Source organism: Chelmon rostratus, chromosome 10 (genome assembly GCF_017976325.1).
Source record: "Chelmon rostratus isolate fCheRos1 chromosome 10, fCheRos1.pri, whole genome shotgun sequence".
In the NCBI taxonomy this organism is placed as follows: Eukaryota; Metazoa; Chordata; class Actinopteri; order Chaetodontiformes; family Chaetodontidae; genus Chelmon; species Chelmon rostratus.
The window spans coordinates 15,416,954-15,438,227 of NC_055667.1; the positions used below are offsets into that span (position 1 = coordinate 15,416,954).

Below are 21,274 nucleotides of genomic sequence, written 5' to 3' on the forward strand. Positions count from 1 at the left end.
GTGTGTCTTTCCCAACTGTATCGCACGTTCAAAAAGGCAAAACATACAGTTTTCTCTTCTTTTCCCCAGCATATTTCATTAGAGCCAATTTTGATCTCAGCCCATGTTGTGAGTAGGGTGGAGGGGGAGTGCTGCTCTGTTTTTTTTGGGAAGGGGGTCTGTAACTGGACCGCAACATGAGTCATAGTGTAAAGATCTGGCTCTTAGCAAGAGGGAAGCCCTGGGTGTGTCCGCTGAGGATCACATCAGGAGGAGGTGTGTGTGTGTGTGTGTGTGTGTGTGTGTGTGTGTGTGTGTGTGTGTGTGTGTGTGTGTGTGTGACAAAGAAAGAGAGAGTGAGTGAGCGGATCCATCACCTGTAACATAAATCAGATCCAGATGTGGGAAGAGGAATTCATTAATCAGATGTGTCAGGCTGCATTAGGTTCTGTGTGTGTGTGTGTGTGTGTGTGTGTGTGTGTGTGTGTGTGTATTTGTGCGTGTTGACATGTATTACTCATGTTGTGGGGACATAAAACCAGTTTACACAGTCACATTGTGGGGACTTGCTTTCCTTTTGGGACAAAAATCCCTATAATGTAAGCCATTCAATATTAGGCTGAAAACATTATTTAAGGTCAGGGTAAGGTTAGGTTTAGGGATGGGAAAGTAGCTATGGTTGGAGTAAGTCTCCAGGAAAATAATTCAAGTCAACATAATGTGATTGAAATGCGTGTGTGTGCATGCATGTGTGTGAAGTTCTAGGATTTGGCCAGTAGATGGGGTCAGAGCACAACAGGATCGAGCTTGTCCTGAGAGAAAGAACACTGCTCCCCACACCCAACCAAACACACACACACACACGAGTGTGGTCGTCAGTAACCATCCTGTCCCACTGGAGATAAGGTTTAAAGGCAATGACAAGGTCTAGGAGTTACACCTAATGAAAAGCACTCAACCATCAATCAGCTGAGGGCCAAAAAAAGGCCTCCAGTGTTTGAACAACACCCAAACACTTAAGGCTGAAGTAACAACTAATGACATCAAAGCTTATTCCAGGCATCTTTTCTGTTCAAAACAGATTACTTCTCTATTAAAACGTTCCTCTTTCGGCTTCAGTTCCTCTTACTGTGTTGGACTGACGCTAAGAGCAACCAGCTCACTTCTGCTTTTCTAGAGAGCAGACGGCACAGAATCAAAACACTGAAACCAGCAGACTCTGAAAAGCTTCAGGGAGCTTGGCGCGTGTGTGCATGCGTGCGTGTGTGCTCCAAACAAACGTTTTCATAATTCAGACATTTAGTGCAGTGAACCAGCTTGTCTCGCAGCGTAACCATGGAGACTGTGCGTTTACTAATGGGAGGCTTCTGAGGATGGGAGCTCTTCCATCCAGAAACGAAAGCGTCTGCACCCAGCAGGGCAGAAAACAAGCCGTGCGCTCATCCAAACGTCGACACGTGTGTGTGTGTGCATGTTGAGCCCATTATCACCACTCGAAGGACAACAATGGAAAACAATACTGACAATCAAGCCCAGATGAGGCTCAGACAGCAACTGTATGTAGACTTCTTGCTTTCTCAGCACAATATCTTTGGAAATGGTTACATCAAGAAGCTCCCTGTAGCACACTCAACAGTCCTACAAAGACTGATAAGTGTCTTCTCTCTATAGTGGACTCAACTGTCTCTATTATGAAAAAGGGATACAGATTATATACTGTCCTGTGAACTCTTATTTAAAGCCTCACTCATCATTTGCATTTGCTACCACCATTTAAAGCTGTTTGAGCTATCGTTTTGAAATAGATGCCTTCGGACACGTTTAAGTGTTTCTTTAATACTTTAAGCTTTAGGGGTGTAACATATGTGTCCACTAGGAAGAAGCATCACATTTATCAAACCAAAATGTAAAGAAAATGGTGAACAAATCAAGAAACAGAATTAAATTTCAGGAGGAGAGGAATTTTTTTCTTATGTTCTGCTAGATCGTTTGTGGCAGTGCTGTGCCCAAACTTCTCAACATCAGCTTCCTTAATCACAAAGATGTTTACATGCAGAAGCAGAGTTCCACATTTTCACATCTAGCAGGCTTTGAATGAAACATTATCATTCCACTGGAGTCCCATATGTCTACCTTGGATATGTCTATGTGGTTTCCACAAACTCCTGAGAAAACATCTGGGTCCTAAGCTTGATAGATGTTCGATTTTCTTCACCTGCTTTTTTTTTTCTAACATTGTTTGCTTGTCGTTTGGCAGGTAACATTAATACAGCTTGTTTGCTGGAAACAGCTGCCTGCTGCTGGAATCAGAATTGATGAGGGAGGTGAGACTGAACTGTACCACGGGTCATAAAATCAAAACAATGAACTGAAAGTGACCTAAAAATGTGACCTAAAAATGTGATAGTTAGTTTCACATTGAACACTGCAGTCAATTAATTCATCATTCATACATGTGCTGATTAACTGCCTCTAAAAATGCTTCAAAAAGTTTCTAAAGTGTAAATCCACAGCCTACATTGGACCAAACCTCATACGGTCAAGGTTCACACACACTCAGAGGAATGACCTCCTCATCTCCCTTCCCGCTGTTTCCCGTGTGAGTGTGGGGGGATACTGGGAGGGGTCTGGTTCCAGATGTAAGTGGTACTCATCAGACGAGAAGAGGCCCCGGCTAGAAAAGGACAGGAAACGAACAACTGACATAAGGGGTCCTGACTCAGTGTGTGTGTGACTGTACAGGGTCTGTGTGTCGGGCAGGTCACGGTACAGTCACGGCAAACTTACCTTTGTAAGTGAATGTGATTGTTTCCGATAAAGTCTAAACTCAAGTGAGTCACAGTGAGAACCATGATGAGTCAAATCCTGCTCACCCATATATGTTTATGGCCGAACTCTAATATTTCCAGATTCTGTTTCCTCACAATTTAACAGAACAAAGAGCCGAGGACTACACCACCCAAACAAAGAACATGTGTGTTTGTGATGCATAATTCATGTGGGGAAATCCTATGTATTATTAAATGCTGAGATGAGATATGGTAGTGTACTGTGACCTTTGTATGACAGGGGCAGTGCCTTTATGTATAATGGATGAGGATGAGTCATAAATAATGAGATAAGGGAGAGTAATCCAGCGTGGGGCTGCTTCAGGTTGATAGGGTGGGGAACAGCAGAGACAGAGGAACAACAGCACTAGTCTGCCCTCTAGTGGTAAAGACATACCACCTTGACACTGCAGCAGGCACCACACCACGGCCGGGTACAGAGTCAAAATGACCGTACAAATGATTCTTGGGACATTGGGAATTGAATATCTTTGGGTTTTGGGGTGTTGGTGGGGTAAAACAAAGCAACTGAAGACGTCAGTTTGGGCTCCGGGAATTTGTGAGGGGCATATTTCGCTATTTTTTTGCTGCTTCATAGAACAGACAATTCATTTTATTTGACAAATATTCAACCGATTATTCGATTCAGCCATTGAATCAACATCTCTCTGACACAGTCTAAACACAGTTGAAGGTTTTGTTAAAGGGCTATTGTTTTAGATCACATTAGATTGTCCACAATATTTCATACAGCCTGAACCCTTGACAAGTGCATATTTATAGACTATGAATACATCATGATGCACATGTAGCTTTAAAATCTTGATTACTTCAGTCACAATTTGATCTTAAGCAGAAAATGGCTCAATTTTCCTCTCTTCTTTGTCTGTCTTGTTTGTCTGTCTATCATCTCTCTTTCTCAATCTTTTTTCTTTAGCCTGCCAACAAATATTGCCTCCTCACACAAAGCACAATATAAACCTGTACAACCACTAATTGGAGGCCATGACCAGATACACAATAACGCTTCAGGGACCTGAACTGTGTTGCAATGGATTTCCTGGTGACTGGGGTGCATTTTTGTGGTTACCATGGAGATGTCAAGCTGTGGCCAGCAGAGGATTTTTTCTTTTAGTTTGATTGGATGAGTTCTGCAGGTTCTGCACGCACACACGCACACACACACACACACACACACACACACACACACACACACACACACACACACACACACACACACACACACACACACAAACACTGCCAGAATCCTAGTTTACAATGAGATAATGTGTTTTTCTTCACTGTGCTTAGAGTTGGTCTGTGAAACATGATGCTGTATGAATCTGAGTTAAAATTGTTGTGTCATACCTCCTCATATTGGGTCCAGGGATGCAAGTTCTCCAAAACTAACCAAAGAAGTCCAGGGAACACAACTTAGGGCATTCTTAAATGGACTACATTTCTTCTATTTATGTATCGATGAGAAACTTGATGTAATCCTTCTTGACAGGTCACAAGGTAATGTGATGCCTTACTGAGACAGACTGACGCACACTCAGGGAGCTAAATAACAATTTGAACACTAACAGCAGTTACCAGCATGCTTCCTCTTATGACCTGTCCCTCTGATTCAGTTGTCAGACAAAAACAATGTTGACAAAAGCACAACATGCAATCTTTCTGTGTCACTGTGATACGGCCATCAATAACACCTGGCACCCAAAAACATTCACACAAACATGACTGGGATTATTCCTCTCTAATCCATTTTATAGCAAACAAAGAGAGCCTTTTCCCGTAAACTGCCCGGCCTTCACTGCCACAGCCTCATGGAGACGGCCAGCTGTGCTGTGTGGACTGAACAGACACAGGTGTGAATGTGTGATGTAAGAAACAACACCATAGAAGATGCTCCAGTTATAGGGGAGAACAAAGTTTACATCACTTGGATAACAACACAGCAGACACGCTGATGAACATTTCTGATGAACGAAGCTGAGATAGTTAACATTTTGTTGTCTGATCTGATCTCGACATTAAATCTTTTGATCCAAGGAATCCATGGCTACTTTAAAACAAACCTTATTCTGACCTTGACAGCTCTGACCGATCCCACATTGGCAAGGCAGAATGAGTTACGAGTTTTCCAAAGACATGTGCATTCTAGCTCTGCCAGGGGAGCTCTGGTAAGCCAACGCTCCGAGGGGTCCTTCACATGGAAGCCTGCTGGCCAAAGCTGGCGGGCTTGCAGCTGAATTTGACAGGATGATCTCTGCAAGGGGGCTGGATGATTGTGACATCATGCCCGGGCTCTGCCAGAGGGCTGTTTTCTGACTATGGCAGAGCCAGCTGCACCAGGGGGGCTGCAGCTGCCAGTGTCAAGGCGGACACTATGAGGGGGGCTTGTGATGCATTGCAGAGGGCCTGATCAAGGCTTTGTTGTGCTGGTAAACCACTAACTACAGGCCTGACCGCAGCTGTGGGGCTGTAACAGTTGGCAGGTGGCAGGATTCACCTCACAAGCAATGTTAAAATCATTAATGAAACACAAGTGTCCTGGTTCCTGCAGCGTCATGAGGTCATAAAATACCCTTTATGCTGCTCCGGCTAATGAAGCAGGGATAAAAACACATGGCTTTAAAATAGAAAAGCTTGCGACTTACCCATTCCCCAGATCATCAATATCATCGTCATCTTCATCATCATCCTCGTTTGGGCTCTTCCTGTCGAGGTCGCTATTGCTGAGGTAATCTCCCTTCAGGAGGGATGGATCCGAGTCATCCAGTGCTTCGATGAGGTGGATGCGAGAGGTGTGGTTGATCCGGAGGGGAACTTCTGACTGCGTGTTACCTGTGGACGGAGCTTCGCCAGCCTGCAGGCGGGGGCTGGCTTGACCCTGGCGCCATGACAGTGGAGAGGAGCGATTTGACAGGCTGGAAATCGAGAACGCAGCAGCTTCATCGCTGTCGTAGCACATGGTGCCCTCCACACAGCTATGGAATGAAAAGTAGGATAAGTTTTAGGTTTCCATAAGAAATATCCACAGCAATGCGCTCACCAAAAGGGTTGAAAAGATCAGGGACACTTTTAACAGACAGGATGTGAATGTCTATTTCCTCTTTTTTGCTCAGAAGAGATTAAGACTTGCTTTCTCTATCCAACCATCTTCTCCAATCCTCTCCCCACCCAGCATCCTCTTCACTCTGAGGGGCTTCAGTATATAAAGCTGTATACTGATTTTACAAGGGCTTAGGGATTCGTTGGTTTTCAGGTGTCTGTTTCTCTGTGTGTTCACTGTGCCTTCATATATTTTTCACACATACGTAAGTAATGCGAGTGCATGTGTGTGTATTCAAGTTATTTTCCTGTCAGCAAACGTGCCTTGATGTTCCCCTGTGCTCTGCTTGAAATTGCAAAGCACTGTCACTTTATGCAGCGCCCATTTGTGTAAGTCTACAAATATCAGCATCACTAACATCACAATATCATGCATTCCCAGTGCTGAAGCAGCACAGCACATCACTACTTAGTGTCTGTGTTGAGAATGACGAGCATTAGCATATTAAAAGTTACTGGCTCTCAAAGTGTGTGACAGTGCATGCTTTTGCTTGCTACATTAAAATTAATCTTGTCTGCGGGATACAGAATCATCTCCACAAAAACCATCAATGGATATATGTTGATAAAAAACATGAAATGCTTAACTTAACATGAAACAGGCAGGAAAGAAGTGGAGAGAGGATGGCAGAGAGGATGCGACACGTCTTGTTAGAATGGATTTTCACAGGCTTTACGCTTGTTATGCATACACTATAAATCCGCGAAAATATGTGTAGACAAAACAATTTCCTTGCTCACCAATCCATTTGTTTAATTCATGCAAATCTCACACTCTAAACACTCGTTTTTCACAGGAAATATGACATCTTGTTTGAACAAGAAACTTCCTCAGAGAGGCTGGAGGACTCAAAGCAGAATATGTCTTCAGGGACGGCAGGGAGTGATTCAAGGTTATTACGGTACGATAAAAGTATGAATGGCAAAGGAAATGTATTCCAGCAGGGAACCATCTGCTGATTTGCTCTTCATGTAGGGAGCTCCCACCGAGGGACTGAGAGAGGATGCATGGCAGGAGACGAACGGACTGGCGGACAGAGGGGAAGCTCTCAAGGACAAAACCTGAAGACGTGCTGAATGCAATCATAATCAGCCAATGAAAGAAAGGAAGCAGAGGAAGGGATAGGACACACAAACACTCACATACACTTAATCATGGCATTAATGCATGCCTTGTTGTGTGTATGAATGTGAGTCGTGAGTGCGCATTTGCAGGGTCGGCTTTGAAGTCAGCTTTGAGCTAATGCTGCTTCAGTTCCGTATCAGCCAAAACAGAGGGAGAGCAGAGCAGGCGGAAAATGACAGACTAATGGCTACTGGTCTATCAGGGATACAGATATTGATCTGTAAGCCCACAGGCAGTTAACCACCACACCCCAACACACTGTTAGCAATGTCAATAAGAATCTGCTCATCTCAACTGCTGTTCCTGTCTTGTTTGTCTTTTCTTTTTGTTTCTATCACACAATGCTATGTGTGTGTGTGTGTGTGTGTGTGTGTGTGTGTGTGTGTGTGTGTGTGGCTGACCTGTGGCTGAGCTGCACTCCTCTCAGGCTGGTCATGGTTTCCTCCAGGTTCTGCCGAAGGTCCAGAACATTTTGCACAGTCCTCTTCCTCTGGGACTCCGGGTCTGCAGGGGGTGCATATGCACATGAATGCACACAAACATACACAAACACAAGGAGATATTTTTAGACTCAGAAACACAGCCTACCTGTTCAAACATTTACAAACACTATATATATATGAGTTCAAAATAATAAATACACTATGAAATGTGGCCAAATAAGAGTTAATAAATAATAATCATGGACATACAGACTGTTAATCATACATTGTGCTGTTAAACTGGTATGATGTTCAGTCCCTGCAGCCAGTGACCAAAATCTAGGATTACACCTAATCATCATCAAAGCCTGAAACATAAATCTACAACAGGGGAACAGACTAAAATAATGAAACTAGAGAATGTCACTAGGAAGAGACATGACAGAGGTAATAGTGGCAGCGTACAGACAGTTGTTTTTCCAGATGGCAGAGGAGAAACTAAATTAAATATGATGGCAGTCAGATAGACAAAACAACAGAGGAGACCTTTAAGACCATACAGCTCTGACACTCCTTTCTCTGTCTGCCTGGATCCCTGGATCCCTCTCTCCCTCAGCCACCCTCAGTCACACCGCCCTGCTGTCCGCTCATTGCACTGTGCCCCTTTGCCCCCCGCTCCGTCCATGGCAGAATAAGCCAGAAGCCTTTCTCATTTAAACCCACCAGGGGACACACTGGCATTTGTGTCAGCCCTTCTTAATATGATGCAATCTGCTCAGATTGGGCTACGTAGATTCATGCTGGGCCATCCAGCCTTACTTCTGTCTGTATGTGTGTGTGTGTGCGTATGTGTGTGTGTTCAGACAACATCTCCAGGGGGTTGGAGGACAGGACGCAATAAAAGAACAACAAGTGGCACTTAGTGATACAGACACCCTGTATTCATGCTCAGGTTTAAATTTACAGTTAGTTTTATTTCAAAACATGTCAGTCTGGGAGCTAAATATGAGGTCCTGCTCCCACTCTTGTTGCTAAAGTCATAGAATATTCAGGGCTGCAAGCTCATACCTAGTCAGACTGATGACTGAGAACGAGGAAGGACCTACACATACATGCACACAACCATTCAAAAGTTTGAAACCACCTCAAGTGCTACAGGAGCCTGATCTGGCACAGTTATATGGCTGAATGGACTACACTATATTTTTGAATGGTAATTTGTGCTGATAGGTTGTAGAAAGTCCTCTTCACAAACAGATAGTATTTTGTATCAAGGCTTTGCAAAAGCAGTAATGCTTACACGAAGAACAAAATGCTGCACAGTGGTTCAACCAGACTGACCACTGAAGAGCAGACAAAGATACCTCTGGGCAGTTAAATAAGAATGTAAGAAATAATCAAAACAAATTGGAGGCTTAGCATCAAAATCTGGGAAGATATAAAATAGGAAGAGGTTTCTGTGTCAGTGTCAAGTGCATAATGACTATAAGAAGCTGGAATTTACAGCAGTCTTGCTTTAGCAAAGATATTCTTAAAATTGGACTGACGAATCACATCAGTTTATACCTATTCAATCTAACTTCAGCAATCCAGCTTCCCAGAATATTTAAAAGTCAATTGCAAGCGCTGTTGTGGTTCAATAATCATTGAGGGTCACTCACACTTTTCTGGACTGGAAAACAAATTTAAAATTGAAGGATATTGGTGGAATGAATGGTTACAGTATTACAGTAACAGTATTCTGCTGTTATGCAACACTGTGGGGACATCAACTAGATGTTTCAGTCATTTAATTATTCTTAATTATTCTTCTTTTGGGGCAAATACTATTTCAAAGGTAAATAAAACATTTGGTGTCTGAATTTTTCTCTGCGTTAAAATAGCCGTTAGTGAAGGAAAGAAGAGTAACATCAATATAACAGGCGATCACAAATTTTTGAACAGTAGTGTAATCCATCATATACAGTCTCACATACTGAAGATAGTGCACCTAATTTGCATCACATGACCCTGACCCTTGTGCTTCCTCCCACTCTCGGATGTGCATTTATGTACGACAAAGTGATCGTGATAAAAGAGTTATAGCGGTAAGATATGGGACAGTCTGTTCACCCCTGAGGTTCAGTTCAATAGACCCTTAGTACTGGCCAGCTGACCCCCAGATGACCACAGCAAGAGATTTATTATAACTGAGGGACATGGTAAGGCAGAAATCCATCCATCCATTATCTATACACCGCTGAATCCTTTGCAGGGTCACGGGGAGGCTGGAGCCTATCCCAGCCGTCTCGGGCGAAGGCAGGGGACACCCTGGGCAGGTCGCCAGCCTACCACAGGGCTAAGGCAGAAATATAAATAAAAAAATAAAAGAGTCCTTTTACAACCATGACTGTCTTAAAAAGTTGTTCTTTTCAAATACAATGTTAGCATGCTAACATGCTAAGCAAAGTACATGGTAGACATTAGACGTCACAGAGGCCCTAGTATGGCAGGAGACTCTCGTTATATATTCAACATAAATACTGACAAATATTGAGCCATCAGAACAACACATTCCATATACAGAAGAAATCGATCAACAACAGCTGAGAACACCCCACCAGACACATACACACTCACCCCAGTCAAAACCACCCCTCCTATGAGTCAGTCCAGCTGGCTAGTGAGGAGCTGAAGGGGGAGGCCATTCTAATGAGTGAGGAGGGCAAATCATCCTGCCAGGGGTGTCAATCTCAACAACAGCTGCAGACTAAACACTGTGCTCACATACACACATATGCGTATGCACAGTGGGTCTACTCACAGGCACATGCTCAGTAATACGCTGAGAATCACTGACACCAGACCCGATTTATGAAGCTGGATTGATTTCTCCTAAAGAGAAAGGCCACATGGACAATTGATTAGATAGCTCTGGGGACAGGCAGCTCAGTGCTGAGATGATGAAATCACTGTGATCCAACTGTCCGCCGCTAACACACACATACACAGACACACATTCACACACAGTGCAACTGTTTCATAACAAAAAAATACATATAAAAATAGAACTACTTTGTTCTGCTGGAGGTGCTCACATTAGAGGTGGTGATGCACAGTATGGAAATTCATGCTATAAAGAGACACTTTCCAGCTTCAGAATGTTCAATTTTTGTAATCTGTTCATACAAAGGTTTAGAGGGAACAAAGAACCCCCAAAATATGCAAACACAGACAAAGTGTGACACACACTCACAGTCACACACATACAGGATTTAATTGGGCGATTTTAATTACCCTAAACGTGAGCTTTGTTTAACATCAGCGTCAAATTGATTAGATACGGTGTGCGTGATTGTGTATGTGCCTGTGTGTATGTGTGTGCACGTGAGTGCACGTCTACAAAAGACTTCCTGCCCTGCCTCTGCCCTGGCCCCGGTGGTCCCAGCTGGCATGGGGAGGGGGTGTAGTGGTGGTGCTGGGGGAATTAGGGATGCAAATATCCCTGTCAAGCCTGGCAACTCCCCAGGGGTGCAGATGAATTACGCTGATCTGGTTTAAACCGACTGTGTGTGTGTAGAAGTGCTTGTGTGCATGTGCATGTATGTGATGGGATGGTGCGCGCCACCTGCCTCTTCTCTATACACTTGTAAACACACACTCCAGCTCTGAAGAGGCTGTGAAACTAGCTGAGCCTGTCCTAAAGGCCCACTCAGACCCTTGAAATGAGAGTCAGCAAGTTAGAGTGAGAGTGTTATTTTAAGTGCATGCGTGTACTGCACATGCAGGACAGCCTCTGCATCCTAATGTAAGTCTGCACTCAAACAAAACGAATAGACAGACAGACTTCAAAGAAGCAACAGAAATAGAAAGTTAGAGGTGTAAAGGATTAAAGTAAGAGGACAGTTTTTTTTGGCATATTCTGCCTACTACACCACAACAAGAGTTCCAATGGCAAGACAACATAAATGTCCAATGGCAATAAAGAGAAGCACTGCCCTTTTCTCTCTTATTGTGTGTGTGGTCAGGTCACAAGCCCATTAAACTGAACTGCTGGCCTTTGAAATAGGAGCACCATTACCGAGCTTGTTTTTGAATCCTTAAGAGAGCAAAGCTGCGACAGATGTTCACAAACTGCTCAAGACTGATGGTTAAATGCAGGACATCTCATGAAAACAATATTTTTTAATGTTTTCTTGTTGTAAACAACTCTGATGAAAAGGTTACAACCAACAACAATCCATTATTCAGACTCTTAATACTTTGCCACTTCAACATCGTCTGTGGCTCTCAGTGAATATTTTCAGCATGATTGACTAAAAAAACTGCAGTGCCTGTGTTTATCCAAAATGAAGGGACATGTCACCCAAAGCAACAGTGTGACTCATTTATGTGTTTTTAATAGTCTTTGAACAACAATGGTCATCTGTGGCACAGAGAAATAAGCTGCATATCAGGCACTGTCTACACAGGCAATACCTGCTGGTGGGAGAAATATATTTTTGGTTTTGGTGTCTTTGATGGGATTCGCTGACAATGATAAACATATTGAAAAATATTGCCAACATTATCCTTTAAAATGTGAGGAAGTAGAAAGAGTATGCTTCTTGTTCTTCTAGCAGAAAGAGTGAGCCAAAGAGTAAGAGAGCGAAACTGCTGTCCACTTGGTTTCCTCTCTTGAGTCACTTGACTCTTCTCAAAAAAAAAAAAAAAAACACTCCCCAAAGACACACTAATGGCTCTGTCCTTGCAGGAGTAGTCTGCCATTGTGTGTATGGGTGTGTATGTGTTTGTGCATCCTTCTCTGACAGTGTGCTGTCTGTGTAGCGACTGTAAATGCGGGTTCATGCATCTGCCCACACAAGTGTGCGCCTCTACCAGCGAGAGCTTCAGTTTTGCAGAATATGAATGAAGGTTTGAGTAATGGCTTTTGTTTCTATTCTTTCCTTCCTCCCCTCTGGACTTCATTTGTCTCAGTCGTGTCCACGTGTGTGCACATATGTCAGTGTCACTGTATCCCTCCTCAGGCTACAGTACGCTTATCACATGATAAATGTGCGTGGTTGAGCATCACTGCTACTACATCACAAATTGGCTGTACCTCCTGCGATGTGTGCAAGTCTTTAAAATAGTCCTTCACTTCCAAAGTGGCGGTTTGTTTACAACAAAGACAATCATTATAGCATTCCTGACATGTGACATTACACAAACAGGATGCTAGCAAAACCTTTGTGGGATTTTTTATGGTTTAAGTTTTTACATCTTTGCTCTTTTTGGTAATGTTTCTTGAGGTTTCTTGTTTCTAGGTGAGACAAAAGTGGACCGTTTGATAACCCAGATATATACCTATAACAATGTGAGCCTGCTAAGCTAGTTAAATGGTTCAGTATTTTGTCTTTCTTTTTCTGTCCTCTGTCTCCACTCAACCTAGCATCACAGCCCTCTGCTGACCTCAGACAGTTTGCAAAACAGGAAGCATTACAACACACAGCCATTCCTGCACATCTGGACAGGGCCGACAAACAGACGCTAATGCACCCAAATGTGCATCCACGCACTTGCACACACACTTGCACACACCACACACACACGCACGAAAGTTCATCCGCTTCACCGGGATGTCGCAACAGGATATTAGAGCCCTTGAAGATCATATCTGATATGGGACATGAATGGTTAATGAGCCTACCAGAGTGTAATATTGCATCTGTGTAGACTAAATTTCAACAGTTATTGGTTCAAATGCAATCTTTCTATAACAGAATGATTAGTGTGTCAATGCTCATGTGTGGGAAAGAGAAGATATTGAGACACATTAGTGGCAGCTGACTGTGTCAGAAATCCATTTCAAATTGGGAACCCTTATGTAAGAGCAGATTCACAGACAGAGAAGATGATCAACACACTGAAACACAGTCACAGACATGCAGACAGACAGATGGAAATATTACGAATACATCCTGAATCCTGTGAGCAGCATTTAGTACAAAGTTCAAACTTCTCTTATCCTCTCGGCCCAGATATCCCCCCCCCCCAAAACCTCACTCTGGACGTTGACTCAAGCACAAACGTACACACATAAACACATAAACATACTGGCCATATCTCTTTAACCACAGCCCTATCTGCTTAGAAGTCACAGCACTATCCGCTTAGAGGGCAAGCTGAGGAGCCTTTAAGTGACTTGAGAGAAGTTTACTTTCTCAGAAAAGAAGGTCAGACCTCAAGGAGGTAACAGCAAAAGAACATCTCACCTCCGGCCTTCCTGATTAGGCTTCGAAACATAAAGAGGAAAGAGTGTGAGCATGGGTGTATGTCTCCACGCCGAGCTGTACTGGAGGAGATTAACGTGCGTGAAGTCCTTTGAGAGAGGCACAATTCAAAACACACACACACACACACCACATAGACATACACGTTATTCAGATTAGGCTGTCAGATACGGCCACCTGGAGGAAAAAAAAAACAGCCAGTTTGATGGATGTGCATGTGTTTGTGCGAGTGTGTGTCATCATGAAATGTCAAATATCTAGAGCTTTCAGCAGTATCGCTTGTGCTTCCTGTGTATGTTTGAAATTTTTCAGCTTGAATCTAAATCAGACGCAATCTAAATACTGACTGAGCTGCGCACAGCCACACACTTACACTTGCGCACACACTAAATAAACCCAGACCGAGCCCAGGCACACCATAATGTGTGGCAATGTTTGGGTGTATTTTTATTCAAGAGAGTTGTTTCCTGTGGAACTGTATTTTACGATGTGCTTAAACCCAGCTGCAGCTCCACTCTCACATGTCAGGCAGACAGTCTATGTGTTCTGTGTGCAGTTCCTGCACTGTTAATAAGGTGATGGGTGAGATGGTGGAACTGATGACAGCAAGTACCTCCACTAAAAGTTTACAAGATGCAGTATGCATGGTATTGCCCAACCCTAACTATATGTTTGCATGTTGGCCTTAAAATGGCTGTAAAGTGTATGCCACTGTGTTTGTTCACAAAATACCAGGCAGCTGTATATTTTTTCTTCTCACTCCACTCAATTTTACATTGTAGCCGCAGCATTGCAGCAGGGCTGTGCAAAATTCAGTTTCCAATTCAAGCTTCTTCCATACGTAATGTTTGAAATCTGATAGGATCAAATCTTTATGCATACTGCATACTTTTATGCAGATCTAACTTTTGCATGGGTGATGGGCCGTTCCACTGGCTTGTGATCAAACCTGTGGTGTATTTATAGTTCAACAAAAAGGATCTGCTGAGGCGTTGTGAAAAGTTATAACCTGGTAACATCTTTTTGCTAATGGTTGTTGGTTTAGCTTCAGCCTACACCCCTGACACTGCATTAGCATTCTCACTGTTGCAAGCTAACCACACTGCAGTCATAAGACTCAGTCAGATGTACGTGAGTGCGACTAATTCTGTTTCCTTACAGCAGCTACAACATGCGGATAACTACACCACTAACAATGGATCTTTTATCTGAGACCTTTCATTAGAGGAAAACGCAAATAGAACAGAAATAGATGAATACTAAGCATTCCTCATCACATGGCGGCCTACATAACTCTCCTTCTGTCTTTATCACCTCTTTCTCTCGCACACACACACACGCACACTTAAGTATATCATCTCCTTCAGTATCAATTTGGAGAATACATTGTGTTTTGTGAGCAAACTTTGTGCAAACACCAGGTTTCTGTTATCGCCTGCAAGATTAGTAAAACAGAAACTGAATGACAAGGGGGTGGCTGGCTAGAATGTTCATGGTCTGTAACATATCATTTCTTCATCCATCTCGTCTACTTCATCATGACAGTTAAGCTAAGCACTTGCATGGATGTTTTATCCAGAAGCAATTGAAGAGTAATTTTCCCCTGACACTCATTGTAGGTAAGCTGAGTGCTCCAGTGACATCAATAAGCACTTAAATCTTTCAAACTTCAATACAATTTTGTTTGTTTTTTAGTGATAAGCACCATGTGCGTGTGCGTGTCCGTTAGAGCTGATGAGACAAAAACACAGAGTACTAATATGATTTAGGAGGAAGATGGCAGGAAGCAGACAGCACTAATGCAATGGCTCCTGCATTAAGTCCTTTGAGACTGACCACAAGGCATCGTACACAACAACACACACAACAATGGAGGGGGGGGGGGGGGGGGGGGGGGGGGGGGCATTATCATACATGCACCCATATGTACAAACACTCTTTCTATATATGTATACTCCTAGTGACAAAATCTCTGTCACAGTAAAAAGATGTCCTCTGTCCGCCTCCCGAAACACTTGTACCAGAAATATCCTCTCTGCCGTCTGACTGGTGACAGAACACTGCTACCCGTCAACTCATATCAGAGTTGAAAGACAGGAAGAGAGGGGGAGAGAGAGAATCGGAGGGATGCTTTATTCCTCACTTTCCTTGGGCATTTGTGTTTATTCGGCTTGTCACCACTTCCTCGACGGGAGGATGGCTGCCCTGAATCCCTCAGTCAGCGAAGACCGGGGTGGAACCAGCCGCACCCGCATCACATTAGAGACTCAGCACTGTGATCACAATGAAGGGACTGAGTATGAAAAATACCCTGTCACGGCAAAAAGGATGAATACAGGGAATATAAAAAGGAGAGGTATCAGTGACTGAATATGGCACACGCTGAATATGAGTGTGTGAAATTGTGCGAGCTGTGGACATTTAAAGCTGCGCTGCTTTCTTGTTATTTCCTGCAATACTGTTAAGTTTTCTTGACCACGACTGTGTGTTCCTTCCTTCCTTTTCAGTTTTGTCGATTTCTATGTAGGATTTATTGTTCCACAGACAGCTGACGAGGATGCACAACCAAGTCAAGGCTGCTTTTCCAAGCATGTGTTTGTCGCTGAGTTGCATTCAGTTCTCTTCTGCTGGGCCTTCGTGACCACATGCAAGTGACACAGTCCCCCAGTTTCCACGATCAGCTCAGCCAGCACCAAAAGCACACAACATCTCCAATCTTCTAACCTAAATCTATTTTCTCTATCTGATCCTTTATAAAGTAGAATTCCCCAAAAATACCCAAATCTCCATCTAAACAGATGTCCTTTGGACTTTACTCTGTAATTCATTTTCGTCTTGATGGCTGGCCTTTTCCAGGGTGATAGATCTGTGATTAGTGGAATGAAGGCTGAATCTTCTCATTATGTTGATGCAAGGCCTAATCCGGATGCTTGCTGGTGTCTTATACTGGATCCTCTCTAAACCAAGCCTGCCCCATGCTGGGAAAGGCCACTGCTTTGGGGAGCTTACCCTCTCACATACACCTCATTATGGGTGCTGGATGGGACCGGGAGGTGTCATTAGTGGCACACATCTGAGGTTCATTGCTTTAGATTACCAGGGTAGCCAATGCAGGAACTGCTTTACAAGGTGCCATTCAGGTGGACTCATTTTTATTGGCAGAATTGACAGAGTTTATCATACTCTGCTTCTGTGGCTAACCTTGATGCAAATACTGTTAACAAGATATCTCAGCAAACATGCTGCCATTTGGGAGAATTACTGCTGCAAGTCAAGAGCTGCTGCCTGTGGACACACAAGTCAAGTAATTCTCTAAATCCAATTAACAAAAAGCTCTTCATCTCTCAGTGGTAAAACATGTATGTGCGATTAAAGAAAAACAGATTATACTGACACTAATCGTACTTCAACTCACAAAATAAACATATAGCCCTAACCTTGAAATATCCTGGATTGTTTTTTTTCTTTTTCTATTCTCATTGAGTGTGTGTACTGTGTTTGTGTGTGTGGGGTGGGGGGTATGGGGGTTCTCCTTTTGAAGTGCAAAGCTAATGGTCTTGGGCTACACATCCCGATTAAACCTCAGTGGCATTCTCCATTGTCTTTGTCTACCACTGTAGGCTAATCTCAAAAGGACAGTGTCACAGTGCATGCTGCTAGCTGCCATGAAACAAGACATGTTCCAGACACAGGCACATATTTTACTGCCTGTAGCTAACAGAGCTAACAGCTAACATGTAGCTTCCATAACAACAGGCTATGACTGAGCTAAGGTCATCAAGATATAATACTGTACAGCACAATGACACGTCGCTTTCGTGTCTGTAGTAAGCAGAGATGGTGGGAGTGTATGTGGGAAGGGGAGGAGTGGAACACTGGGAATGATCCAGTGAACATCCATAATCTATCTTCCTATGACAGAGCACACGGAGCAGAAACCAATTAGCTGTGTGTCCCATCGGAAATGGAGAAGCAGATACGATAAAAGATGAGCCCACAGCCGCGAGCTACAGGGCAAGTTACAATTAACCTCTCCCTAAAACACACACACACATGCATACACATGAACACGCATAAGTGTACTCACACAACTATCCTACACACCTGCTGTGGTGTGTACGATAAACCTCGGGCAGATTGTGGCAGACTGTAATGACCCAAAGCAACATTCGGTCACTTGGGGTGCCAGGTAGAAATTTAGGTCAATGGTTATTACCATTATTTTCCTCCAGTTTCGCTTTCTCTTTGTCCGTTTCTGTTGCTCTCTCTGTCATTTATCTCACTATGCCCTTTTAATTCCCTCCCATAAATTCAATTCTTACTACATTCCCTCCTCTACTTTCTTCCTGTCTGTTTTTTCCATCCACACCCCCCTCCTCCCTACCTGGCTGCCTGACGTGCAATAGGTGTGGCCAGCAACAACAAGGACTAAAACAGGGGACAAGGTCACACACAGATACACAACACACACACGCTTACGCATACACACACACCATGCAAACTACACACACGCACAGACATGCAGGACTGCAGGGGCAAGGTCACACAAGCTGTGATTTGGGGCTGTGCTGCAGGAGGCAAAGTGGTGAAGAGAGAAAAGAGGAAATGAGGAGAGAGGAAGAAGACAGAGAGATGATGGACAGAAAATGATTTCCTCGCAACAAGCCAGATATAACGACCCGCTACACTACTCTCTCCCCAGCTCTCTCACTCTCTGATGCTATCTGCTCGTGCCGAGAGGGAGGGATAGAAAGATAATGAGCAGGCGATAGAGAGAGAGAGAAAAACACAGAGAGTATATATGTGTGTCTGTATGGATGAATAATGGATGATAGGTGCAGATTTAGACCCTCATCAGTCACAAACTCAGTCATCGTTCCCAAGTACACCTCCATCAGCTAGAAATTTGGATATACTATGTGTCCTGGTACATTGGCCCCCGATGTGCGTGTATTCACGAGGACGTGTGCATGTCTGTGTGTTTGGAGTGAATGGCAGCACGTTAACTACCTGCCCATGCCACCACCCCCTCAGATTCCCCTCTCTCCTCCCACACGTTGCCCCCGGTAACAGGGGGAAGAGGTGGGGGTGGAGGGGGGTGGATAGTGACCATCTGTCAGTGGCCTGAAGATCAATGGAGCTGGAGGGGAGAAGGGAGGGAGGGGGGTGAGGGAGTGGTGCAAGGCTAAATATGTGGCCCACTGTGACCGGAGCCTGACTCAATATGCAGCCGTTTTATTTACCGACTGAAAACACACACCCCACTAGTCCCACTCACACGGCCTTTATTAACGAATGGCTGATTTCGGAGTGAGCCAGGACATGCTGAGGCTGCGGTATTGACTTGAAACATGCAGTTTACACTCTAACTACCACACACATAGATGCATACATGCGCGGGCCGCTTTGAAATTTAAAATATGCTCCCGTGTCAACAGGGTTGTAGAGTTAGAGACAGAAAAAACTGAGACAGAGATATAAGGAGTGAAGAAGGAGGGAGGTATTTCATAAATGAACGCATATTTAGCTCACTGTGGCAGTGGGTCAGATGAGACTAGGACAAAACACTCCAGTGCTAGCTAATGAATCAACAACAAAACAATGTCAGCCCTCTGGAACTGCTTACTTCAGCTGATTCATATGAGCACACAGTGCTAGTACACATCTACACAAACCTGTCCACACAGATATATATACCAAAAATCTATTTTATGCACATAAAAGGAGCATATTTGACCGCTACAGTGATGCAAAGAGGGAATTTCGCCAGCTCTCACCATCGTGTAGTGAAAAACACACTGACATTATGCTCTGCTGCAATAGAGACTGAACTCATTTAAAATTCACTGTTGATGCTGGAGCTACAGCCAGAGCTGAAGGGAATGGTTTGGGTGTGGAGAGTAGAGGAGAGGAGGGGAGAAGAGAGGAAGGAATGTTTATGTTATCCAGTGTCCACTGAATCAGTAAGTAACTGTCAACTTGTTGACATAATTGTAGCCCTACCGAAGTGATATTGGTGTCATGCTTGCAAAATAGGGATACAATAGCAGACTCACCAAGAATTTGGCTGAAGAGCAGCTGCTCCAGGTCTCCCAGAACCGTCACCACTAACTCTGGGTCCACCTTCAGAAAGCCCTTATCATCTTCTCCCTCTATCCCCTTCCTCTCTTTCTTCTCCTCTGTTGACAGAGCTGAAGATCTCCCCTTCTCCCCTAGTTTCTTGCCATTACTCCCTGTATTCCCAGCTCCATTGGAGTTAGCTTTAGTGGGGTGGTCTGCAGGGTCTGTGTCTGCACTCTGGCCTGCCTCAGAAGCCTTGCTGATGGGCTTGACCTCAGCATAAGGTCCCCTTGGTTTACCAGGTGCAGGGATTCGACTCGGCTTGCTCACGTTAGAAGTCACAGACGGGGAACAGAAAGGTTTGGGCTTCCCCTGGAAAAGAGACTGTTCTGACTTGGAAAGGGTCCGAGAAAGTGGCGGTTTCCCACCACCAGCTTGACCTGTCTTAGTCTGGCCCGGCTTGTTGGCGCCAGCGCCATGCCGGCTCGTATCATCATTCCAGCGGGGAGACTGGTAAAGGTGCAGCTTCTTCTCAGCATCGGTGAGCACAGACAAGTTGCTGAGTGATCGCTGCTTGCGGAGCCCGGACGGATTGGGGATTGGGATAGGGATAGATCCAGACGTGGGCCGGTAGACCTTGAGCTCTGACCCGGAGGGACGTGGAGGTCCCTGGGGCAGAGCCGAGGGCTTGGCCGAGGGCTTCCTGGAGGCCATGGCCTGGGCTGAAGTTTCCAGGCAGGAGACAGCAGCAGACCTCAGGTCCAGCTCTCTGGGCTTAGCCGTCATGCTAATGTTAGCCACATTAGCCTCCAACATCCCTCCTGCAGAGAGCCAAGCAACAGCATCAGTGACAGACTCTGAAATACACACAGGCAGACAGAAAGAAATGGAGGGAGAAAAGCGGGGAAAGGTGTAAAAACACCAAGACTGTCTAGCTTGCTCTCCCTCTCCGTCTCCAGTGGGTCCAGACTGAGCCAGACTCCCCACTGTGGGAGTGTGGATTCACCCCTGTATTGAAAATGACGAGAGGGTTAGAAGAGTGTCAGTTGCAGACAGCCTTACTCACTGCTGGTAATCCATGGATGTGCAGATCTGTGTCCAGTGCCTAAATCCACTTCCTCACAGCGTGTCTGCGGCTCCCTGTACCACAATAGCGAGCTAGAATAAAATACAGCTCTGACCAGCCTCTTTCTCTGTCTCCCTCTCTGCTTCCCTCTCGCTCTGTATTCCCCCCTGCTTGCCAGGCAAGCAGCAGCCGACTGACAGGAGAAACAGTCGCAGCGGCAGCAGCAGCAGCAACATCCCCCCTCCTCTTTCTCTCCTCCCCTCTACCTCTCCCTCACTCACTGGTTTGCTCACTCTACCCCCGCTGGCTCATTCACCCTCCCTCTCCTTCTTCTTCCTCTACCCTTCCCTCCTTTCTTGTTGTCTCTCACTCTCTCTCTCTCCTCCCACTGGCTGATTCACCCACCGATCCTCTCTCGCTCTGTC

The 21,274-nt window shown here is 44.6% G+C and overlaps 1 protein-coding gene across 5 annotated transcripts in view; it reads right to left on the reverse strand.

The window, feature by feature from the left end:
• The window catches only part of LOC121612329 (neuron navigator 1-like), a 69,319-nt gene extending 48,340 nt beyond the window's left edge, over nt 1-20,979 (reverse strand). For all 5 annotated transcript variants that reach the window (XM_041945151.1, XM_041945150.1, XM_041945149.1 and 2 more), the window contains exons 1-4: nt 20,850-20,979; nt 19,780-20,604; nt 7,452-7,554; nt 5,471-5,800 (exon numbers count right to left, since the gene is read on the reverse strand). In XM_041945151.1, the coding sequence (XP_041801085.1) occupies nt 5,471-5,800; nt 7,452-7,554; nt 19,780-20,599 (1,253 nt within the window). In that variant the 5' untranslated portion in view covers nt 20,600-20,604; nt 20,850-20,979. The remainder of the gene's footprint in view (nt 1-5,470; nt 5,801-7,451; nt 7,555-19,779; nt 20,605-20,849) is intronic.
• Nucleotides 20,980-21,274: the final 295 nt, after the last annotated feature.